General features: G+C 39.8%; 1 protein-coding gene across 6 annotated transcripts in view; it reads left to right on the top strand.

Moving 5' to 3' along the window:
* CLASP1 (cytoplasmic linker associated protein 1) overlaps window positions 1-22,541 on the top strand; it is a 186,514-nt gene that overhangs the window by 130,896 nt on the left and 33,077 nt on the right. For all 6 annotated transcript variants that reach the window (XM_075512483.1, XM_075512487.1, XM_075512486.1 and 3 more), the window contains 7 exons: window positions 705-949; window positions 4,590-4,653; window positions 6,270-6,433; window positions 7,374-7,452; window positions 8,434-8,577; window positions 20,991-21,134; window positions 22,403-22,509. In XM_075512483.1, the coding sequence (XP_075368598.1) occupies window positions 705-949; window positions 4,590-4,653; window positions 6,270-6,433; window positions 7,374-7,452; window positions 8,434-8,577; window positions 20,991-21,134; window positions 22,403-22,509 (947 nt within the window). The remainder of the gene's footprint in view (window positions 1-704; window positions 950-4,589; window positions 4,654-6,269; window positions 6,434-7,373; window positions 7,453-8,433; window positions 8,578-20,990; window positions 21,135-22,402; window positions 22,510-22,541) is intronic.

The following is a 22,541-nucleotide window of genomic DNA, read 5'->3' as shown; positions in this document are numbered from 1 at the left end:
CGTTGTCTTACCCTGTTCTGTTAAGGTTCACTTAGGAGTTTGTTTTGCAGTATAGTATGCAATTTGTTTTGCTACCATAATTATTCTAATATCAATACTAATATTGAGGTTGTCAAAGATGTACCTAAGGGAATGAGGTCCTCTAATGGCATGCTATGGAAATGAGTGGGATTTGAGTACTCAACTCCCTTAGGAGCCTCTGGAAAAATCCTAGCCCAAACTAACAGAGAATTGTCATCTCCTGTATCCCACTGCATTTGTAGAGTCACTTCATTATCAATATCAAAGTGACTGTGCATGCCAGCACAGATTCCTTCAGCTCTTTCTTCCTTACCTTTTTTTATCTTGAAGTAGAGGTTGTATCATAGAATCTGTAACAGTGGAACTGACCATTATTGACAATAAAAGAACGTATGATTTCATTACCAGCAGGTAATTCCACTGGGCATAAGTATCTCACTTTCATGCTGGGGAAGGCAGGCCCTGCTCCCCTTAGTCGCGCGAATAGTCTCATTGAAATCAATAGGATCTGTCTTGCTCTGCTGCGAGAGGTAAGCAGGCAGTGCTTGGTGACGTCTTTAAACACTTATGTCACTATAACAATAGCATTAGTCTTCCTTTTAGTGATTATGGATAGAATGTTTTACTTTTGGTATTGATGTAACTATATATAACTTACTAAGTCTGAGTTTCCCCTTTTCCAGAAAAAGCCAGTGAGAAGAAGATATGAACCCTATGGGATGTACTCCGATGACGATGCTAACAGCGATGCATCAAGCGCTTGCTCGGAGCGCTCCTATGGTTCCAGGAACGGGGGCATTCCACACTACCTGCGGCAGACTGAAGATGTGGCCGAGGTCCTGAACCACTGTGCCAGCTCTAACTGGTCTGAAAGGAAAGAGGGGCTCATAGGTCTTCAGAACTTACTGAAAAGCCAGCGGACACTGAGGTGACCTTGATAGTTTTATAGTGTCAGTCATTCATGAGAGATGGCTATAGTCAGAAGTCAGTAATACATACCTGCCTTATGTAGACAGATAGTATCTTTCACAGCTGTGAAGGCTTTGTCTCCAAAATGTGGGACTTTAGGTACTTTTGGAAAAATTTCTGCTATGTCATCAGTATAATTTGTGTTAAATTTGTAGCAGTAATGTAGAAAGGACTCTGGTAAGCATGCTGTCTTCTCTTAGCCTTTCTCTGTCTCGTGAAGACCTCCAATGGTAGGTGCTTGTTGCAGCACAGTGAGATTTCCCACAATGATGGTAATGTAAATGCACTCACAGGGTGGTACCATTTTTACATTAGTCTGTTTGAACCTTCAGTATTTTTTTCCCCAGCAACTTGGTGAAGCAAACACTCACAGCACTTACTCTAAAATGATTTGGGGTGTGTGTGTTTCAAAGATTAGATCAGACGATGCCTTCAGTATGTTGGGTATACTTTGACTCTTTATGAAGACTGTGTTAGGTATAATTATAGATATTATTTGTAGCTCTTGAAAAATCTTGTATCAGAAACTTGAGTCTCCTGTAAATGGTGTAGTTTAGAATGTAGAGGAAAGTTTCTTAAGGCAGTGAAGTAGGTGTAGCAACTCTGAAACTTTGCTTATGGTAGGAGAGGAAAAAGGAGAGACCTTTTTCCCTTGTTGAAAGCCAAATAAACCCTTCAAACAGCTTTGGCATGTCACATTAAAACAGATCCTAGAATTACCCAATAATCATGTGGAAACTTCATATGGCCACAGGTCACATTAACAAAAGACAACTGGCTCTCAGGCCATAGGCTTTTCACCTTTAGTTTATGGTGAAAGTATTTGGAAACAAGCTGTTTATCTTTTGGCTCCTTTGAAGATAACGTTCACAAATAGCTGCGACGTTTTTATTTTCTTGTTATGAATATTATGTACTTAAATTATAACCGAGTTTATAAGTGGTTGTTGTATGGTTTATAGCCTGCCTACTTGGATTTGTGCAATTGTTTCCATTTTAAACGGCCTTTGCTGGCTGAAAATATTTGATGATTCTTGTTAACAGACTGAATGAAAATGTACTGAGAGCAGGCCTGGAAAGGTTATTCTCTTGCCATCGTAAAAATATTCTAGCACTTCACATGATGTGATGCAGTCCTTAAGTGGGAAGTGCTACGGTTTTTTAATATGGGTATTTAGAGTCTCTTGATCAGAGATGCTTTTTGATGTAGTCTATTTACAAGTCTTTTAAAAGATACTTCCCACATGTACGCTGTCTCTTTTTCTTTATTTTAATGAACTGTCTGGAAAGACTCTGGCACCTCATATACTTACATGAAAAAGTTGAGTGAGACACTGATTTTGCCACAAAGGTGTGTGAGGATTATAACCAAGGTTTTGAGTGCTGTTGGGGATAGTTCAAGGGAGGAAATGCTGAGAAGGTTGGGTGATGAGCTATTCATCCAGATCAGTAGCTCTTGGCAGAAATGCTAGTAGAATTCAACTATTGTTTTCAGTCCTGTTGGTTGCAGTTTTTGAACTGTACTGCTGTCACTAGTCCCTCAAGCTAGCATGTTTACTTAGCTTTGATCCTGAATAGTTTATAAACCTGTCCCAGAAACTACACCCCTGCAGAGTTATTTTTTTAATTTGATACTTGTTTTAGTTTTCTAGATTATATTTCCTTTTGGTTTGCTTTTGGTCTGCTTCCTCCTTGGTTCAGGGTTGATCTGGTGCCTGTTCTAATGACTAGATTTTATCATCCTGTTTGTTCCCACGGCATCTTGCGGAACATCATCAAAGTCATTAGTCCAAGGGGCAAGTCCGTCTGTCTTTAATTAAACCTGATATCTTCTGTTGTGGTATAACAGGTTTAATAAAAGGCTGTGATGTGGCTAGGTTTTCTTTAGTACTCTGAACTGAAAGATGGTTGATCCTATATTAGCTTGGATTGGCATATCCAGAAAGATGTGCATGCAGTGGTATGGCGCTTACCTATCCTCTTTGTTTCATACAGCTTTGTGTGGTGTAGTTCTCTAAGGGCTCCTCATAAGGTCTTCTACATAAAACAAGGCCACCAAGTCCCTTAAGGAAGCGTTCTTCCACTGCCTGTTTCAATTCAGTACTTGCATTACCACCTCGGGTCCATGAGCTTTTAGAAAGAGATATGCTTATGCTTGCTGTCTTCATGTAACCTTTGACCAGAAGGAAAATTCATTAGAGTAATAAATAGGAGTTCACTGAGAGAGCTGCAATCTACATGAAGTCAGGAGGGCGTTGCAGAGTAGTCATTTTGAGACTGCGCGGTCTCATCCTGAATGAAGCTGACAGCTTGCTGTGGCATTGTTACAAAGACTTTTTCCTCTACATCAAACTCTTAAGACAATTGTTTTTGTGTCCTTTTAAAATTTGATCAGCCTTTCATGCATAGGTTTATTTGAAAAAAATGTCCTATGTTGCTTATAAACAACATAAGATATTGCAGACTACTAGCATATTCTGGCCTGTTCTTTGAAGCTTATTTTGAGAGAGAGGGAAATACGTTGGTGGATTGTAGAATTAATATCTTTCTGGAAAGAGGGTACCTGTAGTCAAGATCTGAACGGCTGTTCTCTGAGCAATTGATGTGCATTTCACTAGTTGCTCTAATTACATAGTAATTGTGAAAAATATCTAATTGCATCCATAGTATGCAGGAAATGTTACCTAACTGTCTTGCTCTGCTTTTGTTTGCACAGTAAACAAGCAAAACTTCTGCATTCTTTGGCAGTTTGCCTTGCAGGAAAACTAAGACTTGTATTTTCAATACATTGCAAGTAAGAGCTTTGGCAGCAAACAGTTCTGCATTTGACTCAAACTCAATATCTTATGAAAGGGACCCATACATCATTCTTTTTCCCCTGGCATAAAAAGAGCATTACTGAGCACCTAATAATCTCTTACTAATAGGAACTTAGATTGTGCCTTGATTTAATTATCTTCTGACTTACTAGGTTGCCCACTTGTTAATCTGTCTTCAATTTCTATGTATTTGTCTCCTCAATGTGCCTGCTCTCAGACTTTGGAGTCAGTTCTGATATCTGTTAATATTGTGTAAACCTAGACTGATTTTACTGAAGCAACTGAGATTTTAGACCAAAATATTTATGATTAGTATATGTGCAAACAGCATGCAAGTTCTGCTTTTACTTGAAAATTCGAATTCCCTGACACAAAGGAGACTTGAGAAACCTGTTCCTAGGCTGCAAAAGACCCGTGTTTCAGTGAGTCAGCAACCTTGATGCAGGCAGAAAGTAAATACCTCCCAAATGTGCACATTTCAAGTTGTCTTCTGCCATCCAGAATATAGAAGAAAATAGAAGCAGCAGAAAATACAAGTGTCTGGCTTATGATTTTAAAAAATGTTTATAAATTAGATTTCTTAATGTAAGGCTGGTGGTGATCCTAGCAGTTAAACTGGAATGCCAGTTAAGGCTTTGCCTAGATACAGAGTTTTCAGCAGTGTGACTTAAAGTAACATTCAAATAAAGAAGGTTAGATCTTTCAGCTGTTAATATCTATGAGCTTTTTTGCTGCAACTAGAGCTTTAGCATTAATACCATGTTTTATTTATTTATTTTAGCCGAGTTGAGTTAAAAAGGCTCTGTGAAATATTTACTCGCATGTTTGCTGACCCTCACAGCAAGGTAAGATCACAAAGACTTGGCTCGCTCTTTTACATTACCATGTGTGCACATTTGACACTGTTCCAAGATGAATGTTTTGTATTTCTACCCCTGCCATCTACCGGGGGAAACTGGCATTTATAAATCTCTGTGATTTTTATCTGTTTTACAACGACGGGATGTGTCTTAGTCTCTCTTGTGTTGCTAGGAACTGGTTACTCTGTGCTTCCCAAGGAGCAACCTAATGCCTTTCAGATGTCAGCTCCTGGAGCAAGAGGTTCAGTTTTATCTGTACTTTTCTAGGGAGCGTCTTGGTGGTAGACAGTAGAGTGAGGTCCGTGAAGGGTAATGAGCCATAGTTCAGCATCGTGGTCCCTGGGGTTTCTGTATTGTGTACACCTGGGAGCAGTGTGGAGTCTCACCAAGATATTGTCTGGACCTCATAAATAAATAAAGTCTTTAATATAGCCACTTGGCCTTCTTTATAACGCTGACATCTGAAGTTAAAGGCTGTGGCATGAATTTACAGACATCTCTTAAAAAGAAGCAGACTAGGGAATGGGGAGGTTGAGTCCACAGGCATGTTCAGACCCAGTGGTCTTCTGTCAACAGGTAAGTGGGAGTGGGGAGAGGGGAAAAGGGAGTTTCGTGCCCTTTCCTGAGGAGGTTTGCTGGTTGAGGGCAACCAGTAACAGCTGGGTAAAAACATCTGCTCTTGGGTTAAACACAGTTTGAGAAAGAATAAGTTGTATAAATTTTCGTACTTCAGACCACTTGGTAAACCAGTTTTAATAAACTGCTGTCAGGTGGAAATCCCCTGGGCACACATAGTTGCCTGTCACAGGTCTCTCTCGAAGTGTGCATTTTTGGCCATAATTATGGTCTGGACCAGCTGTCCCACAGGCCTCACTGAGTGTGGCAGTTCCTACCTGTAAGGTCTTAATGCTTCGGCTCTCAAAGGTTCAGTATGTGTTGTGGAAAGGGTGAAGGTGTAGCTATTTGTTTGCACAATATTTCCAATTTCTGAGTAAGGTGAGGGTTTATTGCACACTGGACTCAAGTATGTCCTCTGTGGCAGTGGTGATCTGTCATCTGCACTGCTTTTATAGAGCTGTTGCTACAAACTCAGTTGTGGCGTTAAACATATGTAAACTTTGTTACATATAAACATATATAAACATATGTTGCTTTCATGAGTGAGGAGACTGGATCTGATCCAAGGTATATGTTTTAAATAACTGCTGAGAAGAGATTATGTTTTAAGAAAATGTAAACTTTCAGTGAATGCATCTTTTATCTGTTGACAAACTGCATCTGAACAACCAGCCTTGATCACTATGTGTGCTAATGAGTGGTTTGTTTTGTTGCATGGCCTGCTTTGCCGTGGAATTCACAACAGAGAGTAAGTGTATTCTACCCCCTTCCTTCATTTGTTTCACGTGGTATTTTAATACGACACATTTTAGATGTGTTCTTGTATGATTTTTTTTTTCAGAGCAATGTAGTCACTAAAATCATTCATTCATGAAACTGTCTATAACAAAATCATCCTGAAACTCAGATTGTAAACCCCTCTCCTTTGATTATTTTTATTTAAAGCATGGTATTCCCTTATGTGACACTTGTTTTGTTTATAGGTCTTCAGCATGTTTCTGGAAACCCTGGTTGATTTCATCATCATTCATAAAGATGACTTGCAGGATTGGCTTTTTGTTCTCCTGACCCAGTTGCTAAAGAAAATGGGAGCAGATTTGCTGGGGTCTGTGCAGGCAAAAGTTCAAAAAGCACTGGATGTCACCAGGTAGAGTACTCGGATGGCAAATGTTATGGAGGTTTTTGCAAGATTACAGGAAGGCATCTGATGAACGTTTTAGAAACCCAGCAGTGCTGTATATTTTGACGGCTCAATCTTGATGAATACCAGAATAAAGGAGAACAAAGTTATGTCACAATATTTCAAGCATTGAATTAAAAAGGCCTGTCTCTTTTCCAAATAAATAACTTTAAAGCATAACATTTAAAATGTGTAACTGATTAATTTTGTTCATTTGGTTTTTTGGTGTGTGTGTGTGTGCATTGATATCAATTTTCTTTTTGATTGATGGGAAAAAAATATTTACAGTATTCAGAATATGAATGGTGCTTTACCACAAACTTCAGAGCATCTTTCATGTTGTTCAAACAGCAAGTAACGGTAGTGTCAGGCTAAGACCTGAATGCTACTGCGATGTGCACACCAATTCTGTAGTCCATGTCCTTCTCTAAGAATGTCCAGCACAGGACGCTGTTACAATAAAGTTCAGCTCCTCCTGGAAACAGGATAATTAAGAAAGAAATAGTAGTAATCCAGGAGAAAATAGGATAGAGGAGGGAAAAAGAGGAGAGAAATCAAAACCAGGCATGAACTCTGAGGACAAGATAAACCAGGCTGCTACTAGAGATAAGGGAACAAAGCACAGCCTGAAATGAAGAAGGAATGGACAGGTGTGCCAAAAGCTGGATAAGTGTACAGGGAGCAGATAGAGTAACAGTGTATAAAGGTATTGATTTAGCAGTTTTCTCCAGTATTAAATCAATAATCAGCTAATCCTTAGACTTGGAGTTTCTCTGGTTGATGGTAAAGTTAAGAAGAAAAGCGTGATAGGTGTTGAAATCTCTTGTGTAAGCTTAAATGTGTCGAGTTAACTTAGTCCTGAAAATTTATGTTGCATTACATTTTTGCCTTTGTTTTCTTTGGACAGGGATTCTTTTCCATTTGATCAACAATTTAACATTTTGATGAGATTTATTGTAGATCAGACCCAAACACCAAACCTGAAGGTCAGTATCAAAAGCCTTTTCACTAAAGCAACAACGTGGTTGTCTTAGCTTGCCATGTCAGGCATACTGTAAAGCATAGAACTCATGATAAGATGTAATTGTAAGTACCTGCATGATATAGAAATTATATCGGCAACTTTGCTTAACTCTCTTGTCCATTTTAATAAATCTAAATATCTTTGAAATAGAGGCCCTATGACTCATCACAGGTCAGTAAGAGTTGGGCTTTAAGCACACTGGAACGTATTAAAGTTGGAAATGGAAAATTTCTCTTCACCCTTGTCTTGGTGGGAAGAGAACCTGCCTGTGCAGGACAGAAGGGATCAGACCCTGTCTGAATGGCTGGGAAGTTGGGACCCTAGGCACACCTTAAAAAGTGCTTTTTGCATAGATCAGATGTAGCACATGTAGGGTTTGGAGGAAAAAAAAAGTCAGAACTTTCTTTTACTGAATACTCCCAAAGGGATACTGTTGTGCAGACTGTTTTTCAGGAGGTGGCTGTTTCACGGCTATAGGAACACTGTAAACTCTGGAAGTCATACACATTTATCTTCCAGAGACAGGAATATATAGGATGCCAAATGACTCAAGTGTTCTTTGTTCAATCTCCCAAATTTTGGGTCTTTTGAGACTCCAGCATCAGGCACGTGGTTTGGGATCAAAAGCTATGGTTTGGCATCTGGAACAATAACCGCTGGTGGAAACAGTGTGGTGGGGTACTGATTTGCTTATGCAAACGCACAAGCAGACATACGTATTTCAAGCCAGTTCTGATATACCATTCCAGACTCTTACTACACAAAATTTATCTTGTGTAGAAAGTTGCTCTTGATTTTTGAAACATGACACAGACATGTCACAGGGATATTTTTTCTCCCCATGTGACATAGGTCTTGTCAATCTGTAGTGGTATCTGTTTATTATGGGATAAATCCATCTTCACCAGCTCATGAGATTAACATACCCCTTTTCACTTCTCAGGTGAAAGTTGCTATCCTGAAGTATATTGAGTCCTTGGCAAGACAGATGGATCCAACAGACTTTGTGAACTCCAGTGAGACAAGACTTGCTGTATCTAGAATTATAACTTGGACAACAGAACCAAAGAGCTCAGATGTGAGAAAGGTAAGCCAGAATGATGAAGTATTTGCAGTAATTGTTGTTGTTTTTAAAAAACAAAACAAAAAACCACCCCAACAAAAAATGACATAAAGGTAATAAAAAATTCAGTGGTTAAATTCTAATTTTAAAAAATGGATTTTACATACCTTACTGTCCAAACCAAATTGCCAATTCAGTAAAGACACATTTTTGTAGCATGTCTTCATATATCTTTTTTCTAATAGGTACTTAGCCATGTGACTTTAATTACTATTAATGTGCAATAAGTGATCATAGTTTGAAAATGTGTTTTTTCTTGAGCAGTCTGGAAATATTTCTAGGTTTTTGTTTATTTAGGTGAAGGCTCTGTGCTTTGTAGACTCGACTGAAATCTAGCACAACTTCTGTGTTATAATGTTAAAAGAAAGTAAACAAATCAGTAAGCTGCCAAGGGCTCTCAAACACACAGGTCTTAAAAGAAAAGTTATCTCAACCTGGAAAAAATTGACACATCTAGGTCAGGCTTTGGTAATACAGTTACTTTGTTCTTTATCTTGCTGTAGATGCAAGAGTCAGGCAAGCTAAAATGGGTGGATGCTGATACTTGTCTCTCCCAAGAGAAAAGTGAGATGTAGTTTTATGTAGCTGGTATCTGTAATACAGTTTAAAATTACCTTCTCTTCCCAGCCCAGATGTAGAAATAGATTCCGGTAGGAGTTAAAGGCTTTGAGATGTACTTGGATTAAAAAACAAACCCCCCCCACCCCCCCCCCAAAAAAAAAAAAAAAAAAAAAAAACCCAAAAAAAACCCCAAAACAAAACAACAAAAAAAAAAACCCCAACCCCCCCCCCCCAAAATACTAGAATAACATATTATTTTATAACTTTGGAAATAAGAAACATTGTTTTTGTACTAGTGGTGATTTGATTCTGATGAAAAGATCACTGGGTACCAAAGGTGCTGCAACTGCAGCATTATCTGACAGCTGACACAAGGCTTGAAAGAAGCTTTTTGGGTGCATGCTGTTTTCTTTCTGGCATACAGCTGATTGGATCTAGAGAAAAATGTCTCATCCGCTTTTCTGAAGACTTTCTGCAGGGATTAGTCACACCAGTGTGACTGAAATTTTGCTTCTGCAAGATAGTCTTCCTCAGAAAAAAAGGGTGACTTTAAATCCTGGACTTAGATCTGGAATATGCATTTCCATTTTGATGCTTCCATGTACAAAGTCAGAAAGAATGAAAGAGGCAAAGAAGCTGCTGCTCTGTTACAGTTCAAGTAAACCTCAAGCAGTTTACTCTGCTGGTGGTCTGCGAGAGGGAGTTGTAATTAATTTAAGTAGAAATATACATCGAAAAGCAAAATCTCTGCATATTGCTCAGCAGAAGAAATATTCCACCATTAGAGGTCATCATTGCTGCATGCAAAATTGACTGAAGAGTATCTGCAGCAGCTGAAAAAAATTGCCTGTTTGCTGTGAGGCTGTGGGATGTGGGGAGTGGGTGTTCACAGTGTGGTCTCCATCCTGTCTGTTTCAAAGACTTGCAGAGCTCTGGCAAAACTTCCAACAAACTCCACCTGAGCAGTACCTGGGCAAGTGCATTGGGGGCTGATAAGAGATTACTGAATCTAAATTCCTTTTATTAAACCTGCACGTGACTTGGATTTGCCTCTGATGCCTGTAGCTTTCAAAGAAATGAATACACAGTTAAGCTAACTTAGGCTACTAAAAGTGAATGCCCAGGTGATCTTTATTTCATCATACTGTTGCTGTACTATGATTTTATTAAGAACATAGTACAAACCACGGGCTTTAGAAGAAACACTGCAGCAAAGGATTTATAAGCAATCATTGGCCGTTATCTCTGTCAGGACTGTAGTTAACAGACTAATAAATTCATTATACAGTAACGAACTGGATTATCGAGAGCCAACCCAGACAGATAAAATGTTCTGAAGAACGCAATTAAAAAATTGTCCTCCTTTTTTGGAGACTATAACCTGGAAAAAAGTACCTTTTTTTTTAATATCAAGATAATTCATTTAAGGATCAGAAGATTCTGCCCTCATGGAAGGTATCACGATGGCCTTCAGGATCTGAGGTTTTCTAACTGCAAAGCAGACTGTGCGTTGTAAACATTGTCACAACCTAAAAATGGACACAACAGTTGACATTATGGGGGAGAGGGAGAAGAACCAATTCAGGCTTCAAATGATCAAAGTACTACAAGAGGCCTGTAAAAAGTGTAAAATAAGGTAATTTTTCAATAGAATCTGGATTTGAGACCATCAGTGCAATCAACTCGGCTCCTGCAAGCTGACAAGAGCAAACTTTATTTTTGGTACTGAGGAGTCTTGGCTGGGGTAGTCCAGTCCACGTATACTTCTGCGGCTGACTTGGTGGAACAGAGACACTGGTGCTCAACTGCTTGCGGAGACAAGGACTCTTTCCCCCAAGAAATGTAGTCCTGCAGCCAATGTGATTCTCACCCAGATTTGAGTTACTGAATGTTATCTTAATGCAAGTAGTGTCTGTATGTGTGATGGCCATGCTGTTCTGTCTGGATTTTACCTTTGAGCAGGTGCAGGTAAAACAAGCTTGCTCATGCTGGTGGTGAAGTATATAAATGGCCTCTGTCAGTGGGAAAGCATGTGGCTGCTGTGTTCACATGGCAATTAGTCATGCATCTGATTCTATAGTAGCAATCAAGGGATCTGTTCAAGAAATGGATTATATTTTCAGTCAGTAGTGGGATTATCCTTTTATTAGCGATCATCTGTCCATTACTGCTAAACCACTATGTGTGAGGGTCATGGAGGACCCAGCCCCGTGGTGTTAAGGCACTGCAGAAATATAAAACAAAAAATGGCATTTAGTCCAAAAACCTTTTTCAAACTGAATGATACAGCTTTATTAATAAACTTTGCATATTTTTATGATAACTAATTGAGCACACTTAATGAGCACACTTCACGTGTCTGACACCTCACTTGAACTATGGATCATGTTTTATAGCTAGTGAAATCAGAAAGAAACTTAGTCAAAGGGAATGTTGTTGTGCATAATACAGTTTATGTTCTCATATGAAATGATATCTGTAGCTACACGTAAGCTCTGTTATCGCAAGAAAAACATGATGTACTTTGAGGAACACACAGTTGATATTAGAGTGTCACTGATAAAATGTCGTGATTCCCTCTCGGCAGAAACCAGTTAAGCTGCTGATAGTAGCAATGAACTATGTACGCTCAAAATTATTGTCAAGCTTTATGTTTAAAATAAGGTGATCTGCAGTGTGTTACAGGTAAATATTTGTCTTATTTTAAAGATTGGGTGTTTTATGGGTGTTTACCCTGCATTCAAGTTAGGATTTACTTCCTGCAAGCAGTGCTGGAAGAAAGGTGAAAGACATTTGTCCTCTGTGCTGAACAAAAGCCATTGGGTGGGAACAGGTCACGCAGCACTGCGTGGAGACCTGCATGGGATGTGGTTCCAGTGCAAGGAGAGCACCTGTTCATAATTTCCGCACATACAGCCGGCTCGCTGCTTTTTCCCCAAGCAGACCGTATCGATGGGCAGGGCACAGATCAGGATTTCAGATAACTGAGCTCTAATTTTGATTGTACTAGCGTCTAACCTTGTACGATGCACTTGACTTTCCTCTGCCTTGGTTTAGTCCCCTCTGTAACAGGGCATTAATTCAGATTTTTCTCTGGAAAATGCTTAAGATTTGATGAAATCACTTTACAAAAGCCAGTTAATTACCACACAGAAAAGTAACACAAAATGACAATGCAAATACCGTGATGACTGGTCTGAGGACATTAAGTCAGTAGCTTCACTATGTTATCACTAATATTGCCAGCAAAGTTATTGTGCAATCCCTATGTAGGCAAAGTGGTTATTGAATTTGGATGACAGGCTTGGGCTCTGTGTGGGAAAATACTTTGATCTTGGAAAAGAGCCATCAGTTTGAGAATGGAAATTAGAATGAGGCTTCTGATTTGACTCTGGCCAAAGCCTAAAGAAGCCACATGTCCAAGGCTCGGGTGAATAGAAACTTTTATTAAGCATGAGTGCTCAGCATTTGAGGGGGTGGAGTCGTCTGTGAGGGCACACAGGATCTTAGTGTTTAGGAGGAGCTTGTACAGGCTGAAGGGGAACAAGGCCTTCTGAGGTGAAGGGCCAGTGACATTGCCCACCGTCTTGTAATGAGCCAGACTCTGGTCTTAACAATATATAACAAGATCTGTATTGCCTGATCGTCATTTGGACTACTAACCTCAGGGAAGAAGAAATTTTTCCTTTGTGCCAGGTATCCTGCCTAGCTTCTCTGTTGATGAAACATTCCTACAGTAGTTTTATTTTACAAGCCTGAATGCTTTTTTACATGTGATGGGCAGCCTCATGTCACGTGTACATCATGTTCTGCCTTCCACTTATGTAACTGGGAAAACTTTTTCTTTCAACTCTCCCACTCGTTACCGAGTTTGGCCAAGCTGCCCTTGAATATAGACAGCAGATGGGACTTGGTAAGAAACTAGAACCATTGCAATGAATCAAAAAGCCCAGGAGAGTGCTTGTGTTACTGTGATTTGCATTAAGATGAAGTTCCCCCTCAGACTACCTAGGGGTAGGGCCCTCCTTGGATTGGCACCACTGGTTTGCAGGTGAAGTCTAGAGGTGTCCAAAGAAAAGTTTGGAATCAGATTTTTTTTTTTCCCTAAAACTGATTAATTGAGAAACTGTTTCTGAATTATACCAGAATATGAGGAAGATTTCAGAGAGAAAGCTTCAGGTCAACAAATTCTTCATATACCCAAACAGCCAATGGAGATGTATTTACTTCTTTAACTAGTAGTCCTAGATGTCATTTCTCAAGGAATATTGATCTTGTCACTTTGATAAGGAAATCATATCTATCAATAAAGCCCCGAGCAAGTTTGGATAAAATAATTGCTGTGATGTCTGTAGGAGGACCAGTGATAGACAGGAAAGCAAACACTGCTAAGGAGATGAAATTGGGCTCCTTTGCAACATGGTGCCGTGAGACCTCTAAAATCTCTCCTGGAGCTTTAATTTTCCATCTAGCATCAGGCTGATTTGAGCAATTCTGGGACAGAAGCTTCACTGTAAAAGCACTCCGAAACACTTTTAGAGAGCTGAAATGGCATCGTTCATCTTTACTTGTGTTGGGCAATAAACGCTGTTGGTCATGGCCTGTTACAGTAGCAGTGGCAAAGAGGGTGGTTGCAGAAATGCTTTTGAGTGGCAAATTGTTTTAATATTTTCCAGTTGCAGGCCCTTGCCTTTGTGGGTCGGAGGTTTCTTTAGCACTCTTGCAATATTCCTACACCAGATTTGTGCATCTCATGGACTCCATGAAGAGCCAAGTTACTGGAGAACCAGGCCTTAGGGTTTCATTTCAGGCTTATGGAGTCTTAAATAGGACTATGTCCATACTGCTGAGGTCAGCCTTTTAGCCAAAGGATATTCCTAAAGAAATCAAACTCGGCCTAAATGCACAGAGGAACTCCTTTCACGCATTTAAGCATAGTCAGTGTTAGGAAAAATAACGTAATACATCAAAAATAGCACTTGGTGGACTTCAGTGTTTACTTGATTTAATGCTATTAGAACAAAAAGGCTCTCTGTCCTAGCTGTGTTTCCAAAATAGTAGCCATCATTTTCTGTTTGTTTTGAATTTGATGCTGGAGAGCTATGAGAGCCCAAATGTTTTTAGTGTACGCAGTGTAAGGAAAATGGCTTTTCCCAACACTAGTGGCCAGAAAATCATCATGTGCTTGTTGGAAGCATGGTGCTGGGGTAGATTTCCTTAAAATGAATCTCTCTGCTTCATACAGCCTTCTAGTATCCTTTGAGTTGAAAGCAGTTTGTAATATAAGCACATTTTCTCAGTTTGCTTGAAACAGTAAGAGCTAGTGCATGATAATATAAGAAGAAATTGCTTCACAGAATGTGTATACTCATGCTTATATTATGTGTCTGTGCATAATATGTTTGTGTGTACATGCCATTTATATAAACACACACACCCCTACATAGGTGGTGTATCTATTTTGAAAATCAAGATTAGAGGTGATATTTACATGATGCATTGTAGACCCATTCGATAAATAGACCATAGGCTGTTTTCTCTGCACTGTGATGGGTAAGTCTAGCATTTTGAAACTCGGTGCAGATTAAAGTGCATGTTTTCATTGCAAACCATCTTACTTCAGTAGCTTTTCTTCTTTCTTAGCTTATATGTGGGAACTTCCACCTCAGAATTCAAACTTACGTCATGCCAGGTTTATAATAAAAGTTTTTCAGTTGTAAATGAAATGTAACCGTTGTTTCTAGTCCTGAAACCTGTTTTTGCAACAAATGCCATTTTGGAAGGAGCAAAGTTACTCAGAGTAGCCTTCATCAGCTTCAGTTCTGGCTCTCCAGAAATAATGAACATTTTTGCCATGGTCTTTGCTGTGCCCAGGTCACAAAACAACAGCATGCATAAGGAGGCGTAATCCATTTTAGAACAGTAATCCAAATGTGATGAGTCAGTGCTGCATAGTTTTTGCTGGCACTTGTTTGAGATGCCTTTGGTGCATGTAATGCAACCATCCATGACTTGTAAAAGCCTTTTATGATATATTAAGTGTGTGCTGTATAAAACAGAATAGCAATGTGGATTTAATCTGTACATGAATTCTGTATTTAAATCTGTTAAACAAATTCTTCCTTTTCAGGATGTGGATGTAAACAGCATATTCTAATAGAAGTCTTTTGGGAAAACTGTGTTTAAAAACTTGTGCTCAAGCTAACATGCTTAGATTATGTATGAACTGATGAAGCCATTGTGCTTCATATTACCATATCAGTAATGTGGATATCCGCACTCATCTGATTCTAGACCTGAAAAAGGAACAAGCAGGAGGTTTGGTTTGGTAGATAGTTTGTTAGCTTAGTGCCAGCTAACACTTAATTGTCTGCTGGAAAATACACTTAAATAACACTTGTTTAGAGCCTGCAAACACTCTCAGTAGATGTGAATTAACTCACTTAACATCAGCTACGCTCATCAGAGAATCAAAGTGTTGCCCTATGCCAATGTGTGCTAATAGAAGCTGCCTAATGTGTCACTGCTGCCTCTTGATCTCAGTGGATCTATATTTGATCTGCAGTTTAGTATAATTCAACGTGACATGAGAGAAAGAGCTTCTCTGTTCCAGCGTGCCTTAAGTTATTAAAACTATATTTGCCTTAGACTGGATGGTGAAATGAATGATGCATACAGAGTATGATTATGTTTGTCAAAAGTGAGTAGATGTTAGTGTGGATCTTCCCCAGCCCAATCGCATGATAAAAGGCATTTGTAGACGGTGTTGGTCTATCAGACTGATGCCCAGACTGGAGTTAGGAGTTTGCAAGTTCTTAACTGCTTCTTCCTCTGAACTGAGAGATGTCTGCAAGGATCGGTGTGGGCAGATGCAAGCATCTGTTCCCCTACTGCTGGCTGGCCAGATGCAAGTGCCATGTCAGTGCAGCACTGCCTGGGCTCTGCACCTCAGCAGAGGTTTTCAGGTGGTTATGGAGGCCATCAGGAGGTTGCCAAAGCAAAGCCTTGTAGGAGAACTAAGGGATGTCTGTAAGCCTGAGAGTTGTGGCTGAATTTAATTTTGAGCCAGTGCTGCCCTCTGCTGAAAGGAATGCTCTTCTGGTTAAATCAAATATTAATGCTTTTTGTTACTTGAAATTAAGCAAGCAACTGATTAAAACTCTTCTGCAAAAAGATAGCATGTGTACTGTTTAGATGATTTAGTTGAAATCTATGCTTTCTCTAAATAATATCAACTTTCCTGTTTGTCAAACCCAGACCATGCATAGTTGGGTGGGTGAGGATTTGCCAGCTAGGACAACTACAGCTTCGTCAGGGCCTGGTGAAGGAAACTTGGAAGAGAAATGTAAACAGGTAGACTAAAAGCTGTGTGCACTAATCACACTAATCGTGTTTGCAGTCTCAACTCAACTGTCTGGCTGTGTAAAGAGACCTTGACTGGGAGCCTGAAAAAAGCGTGTCTGTCTGAAGTAATTCTTGGCTTTGGTGTGCTTTTCTGTTAACTCTCTTGTTGTAGTCCCTCATAAGCAATCAGGACATGAGGTGCTCTCCTTTCATGGGGCTGCCAGTGTTGTGAGCTCATCGCCAATAGAAGTTTGAGTAACTTGAAAACTGCTTTCATGTAGCTCAGGCAACTAGCTGCTTATTCTGCTTGGTCTGTTGGACCAAGCAATCATAAGGCACTTTAAGTATTGAGCTTAGGTCACTGACTACATTTCCTCTCTGAAATCAATGGATTTTTCCAGTTAGCCTTGCTCTTTTTGCTGAATGAGCCCAAACAATTTCAAAGAGACTTTATTATAATTCAGCCAAGTTGCAGAGGTTACAGATTTTGATAAATCTAGACACCCACTGTCTAGGTGAAAACACAAAACGGAAGTTGCTAAAGCATTTGTGTCCCTTTAGCAGCTGACACTGTTGGACAGCGTGAATTGCATTGACCTAAGTGTGAAACTTTGGGAGCTGCTACCGGCTTGTGGAACCTGATCCCTCACTGCATTGTTATAAGGAAAATAATGAAGTTACGTAAGTGATCCTCTGCAAATGATTCAAGAACCGGACGTGGAGCCAGACCCCCTCACTAGCATAGTCAGGCTCTGAAGTCACTGGAGTTTCTCCAGCTCAAGCCAGCAGAGAACTGCTTCATTAAGATTAGATAATCTGTAGGGTCTACGTTATACGTCACTGAAAGGAGATGGATTAGTGTTTTACACTAGTGTTCAGGGACACAAAGGCAAGGGAAAATGCAGTTATTACTCTTTCTTCAAACTATATATCATCAAGCATGGGTGTTGCATGGAGAATGCTTGTACATTGTGTACAGAAATGAATTTGTTTTAAATTTATCTACTCCTTGAGTAATCTAATGAAACAAGGGCCAAGATTTTCAGAAATGACCAGTGATTCTGAGATTATGAAAATGTCCTCTGCTTTGTCACAAGCTGAAAATCCACAGATCTGAAACACTTAGAAACATTATCTGTAAAAGATGTCCTTTGACTAGATAAATGTATGCTAGATAACTGAAACTTAGAGGATTATCAAGTGTGTCCAGATCTAACTATTAGACAGGTGTAGAAATGCTGCTCCTGATGCTCTTCATTACTGAAATAAAATTAACTCTATTAGAACTGGGAAGTATTGCAAGAGTGAAACTTGGAGCTTGTTATAAATGTGATTTCAAGCTAGCATGGACCTTCCAGCTTTTGAGGTCAGTGGTAACAGTGTTCTTGATTTTTATGGTAGCAGGGACCAAGACCTTTGTGTTAAATCTTAAGTAGGGGATCATGGCTGAACTTTCAAATAATGGCTTTTGCCTGAAATAAACCTGGAAGTGCAGTTGAATGGCTGAGGGCTATGTAAAAAGAATACAGGCAAGGTTAACCCACGTAGCTCTAGTGTTGCTTTTGAGAGCTTTACTGGAGCACTGCTCCCAGGCTGTAGTAGTACTTGGCTTTATTTCAAAAAGTGTAGACTATAGGTCTGCTTTCTTTCAGGCCACATAAGATTGTAAGCATTGTGAGCGACTGTTCAGCACTTCACTCAAAGCCCAATGACCTATTTGCAGGCAACAGCAAAGCTACTGAAGAGCACCGAGTACACAGAATACTGGCAGACGCTCCTAAAGACAAGCTGTATTTTGTGCAAAGGGGGAGGGTGGATACAGTCGTGTTTTCATTAAAGCCAAAACAAAAATAGTGGAACAAAGTTGAAGTGACTTCTGGGAGCTGAAACTTCCCTCAGATACTCCTGTATTGTCTGTGCTATCAGTGTTTATGTGTCAGGGTTAAACTGTACCAATTAGATAACTCTCTGCTTCAAAGTGAAGCCACAGGATCACAAAGTCCATGGTGGATCTTTGGTGAAGATTTTGCTCAGATCTGTGAGATGCATCTTAGACCTCTCTGGCATACAAGAAAGGTACCTCCAGAATGTCACATCATAGAGCGCATCTGCTCTTGCGCCTGTTTTGCTCTGTTTACGTAGGAGGTCTCCAAGGATTACCTTAGTTCTAACCTATCCGTGGCAGATATGCGGAACAAAGGTATCTTAAATCCTGTCCCGCCTCTCTGTACCTTGGGCAGCTCCTGACTTACCAGTTGATATCTCCAGATATTCTAGTCTGAGCAATCTCTCGACCTAGGAAACCTTCTTGATCAATTTTCCCGTTTTTTTTTAAATTTCGATGAGTACGAGATCTGCTTGTTCTGACACAGATCTGCATGTTCACTTCCTAACCATCTGGGATGTGCATGCCATTCACAAATGGGAATGAATTTTGGCATGTCTTGTCACTTTGCATTCAGCTCAACTTGCTGATTGTTCTGAGATCTCTTGTTTGCAGTAATATTTTTATTACAGAAAATACTATGCTGGTGAAAACTTAAAAGTTCTTGGATCAAAATGGACAGAAATACACGTCCTTGTTGGATACCAGGCAGGCTTCATGGCAGAGTTGCCCAAAACTTCAGGTCAGAGGAGGGCAGAGTATGGAGTTAAGAAAGCCATGGGGAAAATTTATCTCCCCACTTCTTTCATTCTTAGATCTTTACTGTGAAGTGAATAATGACATGCTGTGTTTCTGTTCAAGTTAGTGAGAGTTGTGACAGGAGGCAGGATGATCCATCTGGAATGAAGATTCTGAAGACCTGTTGTTTGCTGCAGTCCTTGGAAGCCCGTTGAGTGTTGTGTGCCTCAGTTTTTGTTGGCCATATGAAAAGGATGTTACTTACCAAACTTTCATGGATGGAAAATGTTTTTATATACAAAGCTGTGTTACTGCAAATTGGGGCTGATAGCAGAAGGAACAGTATAGCTTGAATTGCAACTTGCACGCTGAAACAATGAGGTACTTTGATTCCCCTCCACTGTGAAAGGGTTTTTGTGTACCCAAGTTCATCATCTGCTAAAGGAGTCCACAGGGAACTGCAGATACACTTAATTATTGCAAGTTTACAAACACATTACTTACTAAAAAGTCTTTTCTACTGATGAGAACAGTGAATATACAGTTACTGCCACAGCAGTGGATTATATTTTTACCCTCTTTAAAGTTCTTTTTCATTTTTAGGAAGTTTTAGAAAGTTCCCAAAAGGGTCAGACACAAGTGTCTGCTCTTCCTAAGCCTATATGTATGCTGTTCCAAAATAAGAGCATGTGTAGCTTTGCTTCTTACTTTGTCAGCCTAAGCCCCTGCTTTGTATCCAGATATGTATTCTGGAGGTTGATATATCAATGGCTACACCCCCGTTGGAGAAGGTGGTGCTGCAGACCACCAGAAGTCCTTCATCATTGCTTAATTTTTATTGTTCTTTTAATCAATTTTTATATTTTTGTATATTTTCAAGGCAAAGGCAGGGGGGGAAAAAAACCAGAATTGGTGCAATCCACATGAGTTGTATGCTGCTGGGGAAGTATAGTTAGGAACATGTGATGTTAATTACACTTGCAGATCTGCACTCTGTGATTTATTCTGCTTCCATTCGTATTTGATTCCATTGTCTTAGTTCAGGATACGCAGAGCTGTATGTTTGCTACTGGAGTTAGTGGAGATCCTGTTCTGGCAGCTGTTCTTCCAGGCAAATAGGACTAACCTTGTCCAGTGAAATTAATGGTAAAATTCTCAATTGTTTCAGTGTTACCCTGGTTTCACTTATTAAATTTAGGGAATCTGGTGGGGTTTAGCCTGTCCATGGATGAGAGAAAGGTGGTTCTTGCCATCCCAGTAGATCTTCCACTTGAGGTGGAGTCTTCTGTTGCTGGACAGCCTCAGTGGTGAGACTTGCAAGGAGAGGTGGGAAAACAGAAGCAGGGATTGTTTGTCTGATGAAACAAGCTTGTCAGATCCTTAGGAAGAGGAGAGATTGAGTGGGAAGAGAACTAGTCCCATTCGCACCTAAAATAGAAAGCACGGGAATGACAAATTGCAGTCCTAGATTTTTCGTACTTAATCTGAGCTTCTGGTTTTATTTATTTCCTGTTAATTTTTGCAGTAACTTGTTGAATTGAAATATGTGCTGGACAGGACGACGGTAAGATTTTCTCACTAGCTGTGAATAGCTGTACACTTCACATCTGAGAAGTTAATGACATAACTGCAAAGGTATATTGTAAGCTCTAAGAACTAAAAAGTTAACTTATAGCAGTTAACAATTCCTTGTGACACGTCACAAGGGATACGTCAAAAATTTGTCTAGTATGGGAATCTTCTTTTTGAATGAAGCACACATCATTTACCATAAGGATCATTATCAACAGAATGCATAATCTTTTCAAAGAATAAAAACTGATGGTCTTTTCTTTCTTCTTCTTTTCAGGCAGCACAAATAGTCCTGATTTCTCTCTTTGAATTGAACACTCCCGAGTTTACCATGTTACTTGGTGCCTTGCCAAAAACATTCCAGGATGGTGCTACCAAGCTTCTGCACAACCACCTCAAGAACTCCAGTAACACCAGTGTGGTGAGAGGCCCTTGTCCTTGCAAACAGCTGAGCCCCAAAGACAGCAGCTCATTGATAAGCTGTTGCAGATGTTCAGTAGCATGAATTATCTGTAGCTGTTGTCTTGAAGCAATATGGCAACAGAGGATTCTGTTTGTTGCTTTTATAGGGACCATTAAAACAAAAACCTCAGTTATTTTTAAATTTAATATAGTCATAACCAGTACAAATTAAAAAAAAAATATATTTCTGAGAAGTGCATGAAAGTTGATGGGGTTTGTGCTTTCAAGTTGATTCTTTTGAAAATCCTGCCAGTAACGGCCTTTTGGCTAAAACAGAGGTCCTGATACCCCAGTTTTTCTGGGCTTACCACTACTATTGAAAGCAGTTTAATAACAGATACATTGTCTACTGAGAAGCTTGCAGGATTTTTTGTGACCCACAAGGTCTCCTCAGTCTGCACCTATTACCTTATGTTTGAGTTTTACATGAAGCTCTTACAGATTTTTATTTCTTTGAAGGAATATGTTAGTAGAGGATGTAAGTGTGCTTCTAAACTTCTTTTCCCCCCAGAACAGTAAGGATTAGAGTATTTTTTGCCTTTTTTATATGGAAAACTTGTGAAACTTGCTGGAATTTGAACCCTCCTATCTTTGCACTTCCACTGGGACAAGTAGATCTTTGTGTAAACTAGAACCGCAGCATTAGGCTTCCAGACGAATGGACTGGATTCTCTAGTACCTTCGACCTTGTGTGAAGAGACTCAGGAGAAATTTCTACTCATTTTGCTGTGGTATAAATGATTGTGCAGGCCAGTGGAAAAATGATAAGTTAGATTGCTTACTTATGCTTGTAACAACCACAACCAGAATGCTTTAGACAATGCGGAAAATAGCTGCATAATTAAATTGCTAAATTGCCAGGGTAATGGTCTGCATACTTTGGAGTCTGGAAAATAGTATCTGAGAAGCTGGGTAACCTGGTGGATTGATAAACCATTTCTCTGGCAATATTTGCAGGCTGTATGTGTTGCGTAGTTAAAATTGCAGGTTCTGTGGATTGTAGAAAAATGCACATGTGCTTTCTTTATCCTCAGAGCAGTACCTTCAAGAACATATTAATGACTACGTGAACCATAGCTGCAGATTTTTAGGTCAAGAGCCAGAACCATAACTGCAGTAAGCTGGTCTAGTGCAAACAAAGGCAATATTCGGACCTGTTGTTGTTGTGTACTCCTGCCCGTGCATTGCAACACATTGCTAATCCCTGACTTCCTACTTCTGTGCCAGGGTTCCCCCAGCAATACCCTTGGTCGGACTCCATCCCGGCACTCCAGCAGCAGAACCAGCCCCTTAACTTCACCTACCAACTGTTCCCATGGTGGACTGTCTCCAAGGTAATGTGGCAGGCTAATTAAACCACTTGCAA

Source organism: Mycteria americana, chromosome 9 (assembly GCF_035582795.1).
Source record: "Mycteria americana isolate JAX WOST 10 ecotype Jacksonville Zoo and Gardens chromosome 9, USCA_MyAme_1.0, whole genome shotgun sequence".
Lineage (NCBI taxonomy): Eukaryota > Metazoa > Chordata > Aves > Ciconiiformes > Ciconiidae > Mycteria > Mycteria americana.
This window is presented reverse-complemented; position numbering and strand designations above follow the sequence as displayed.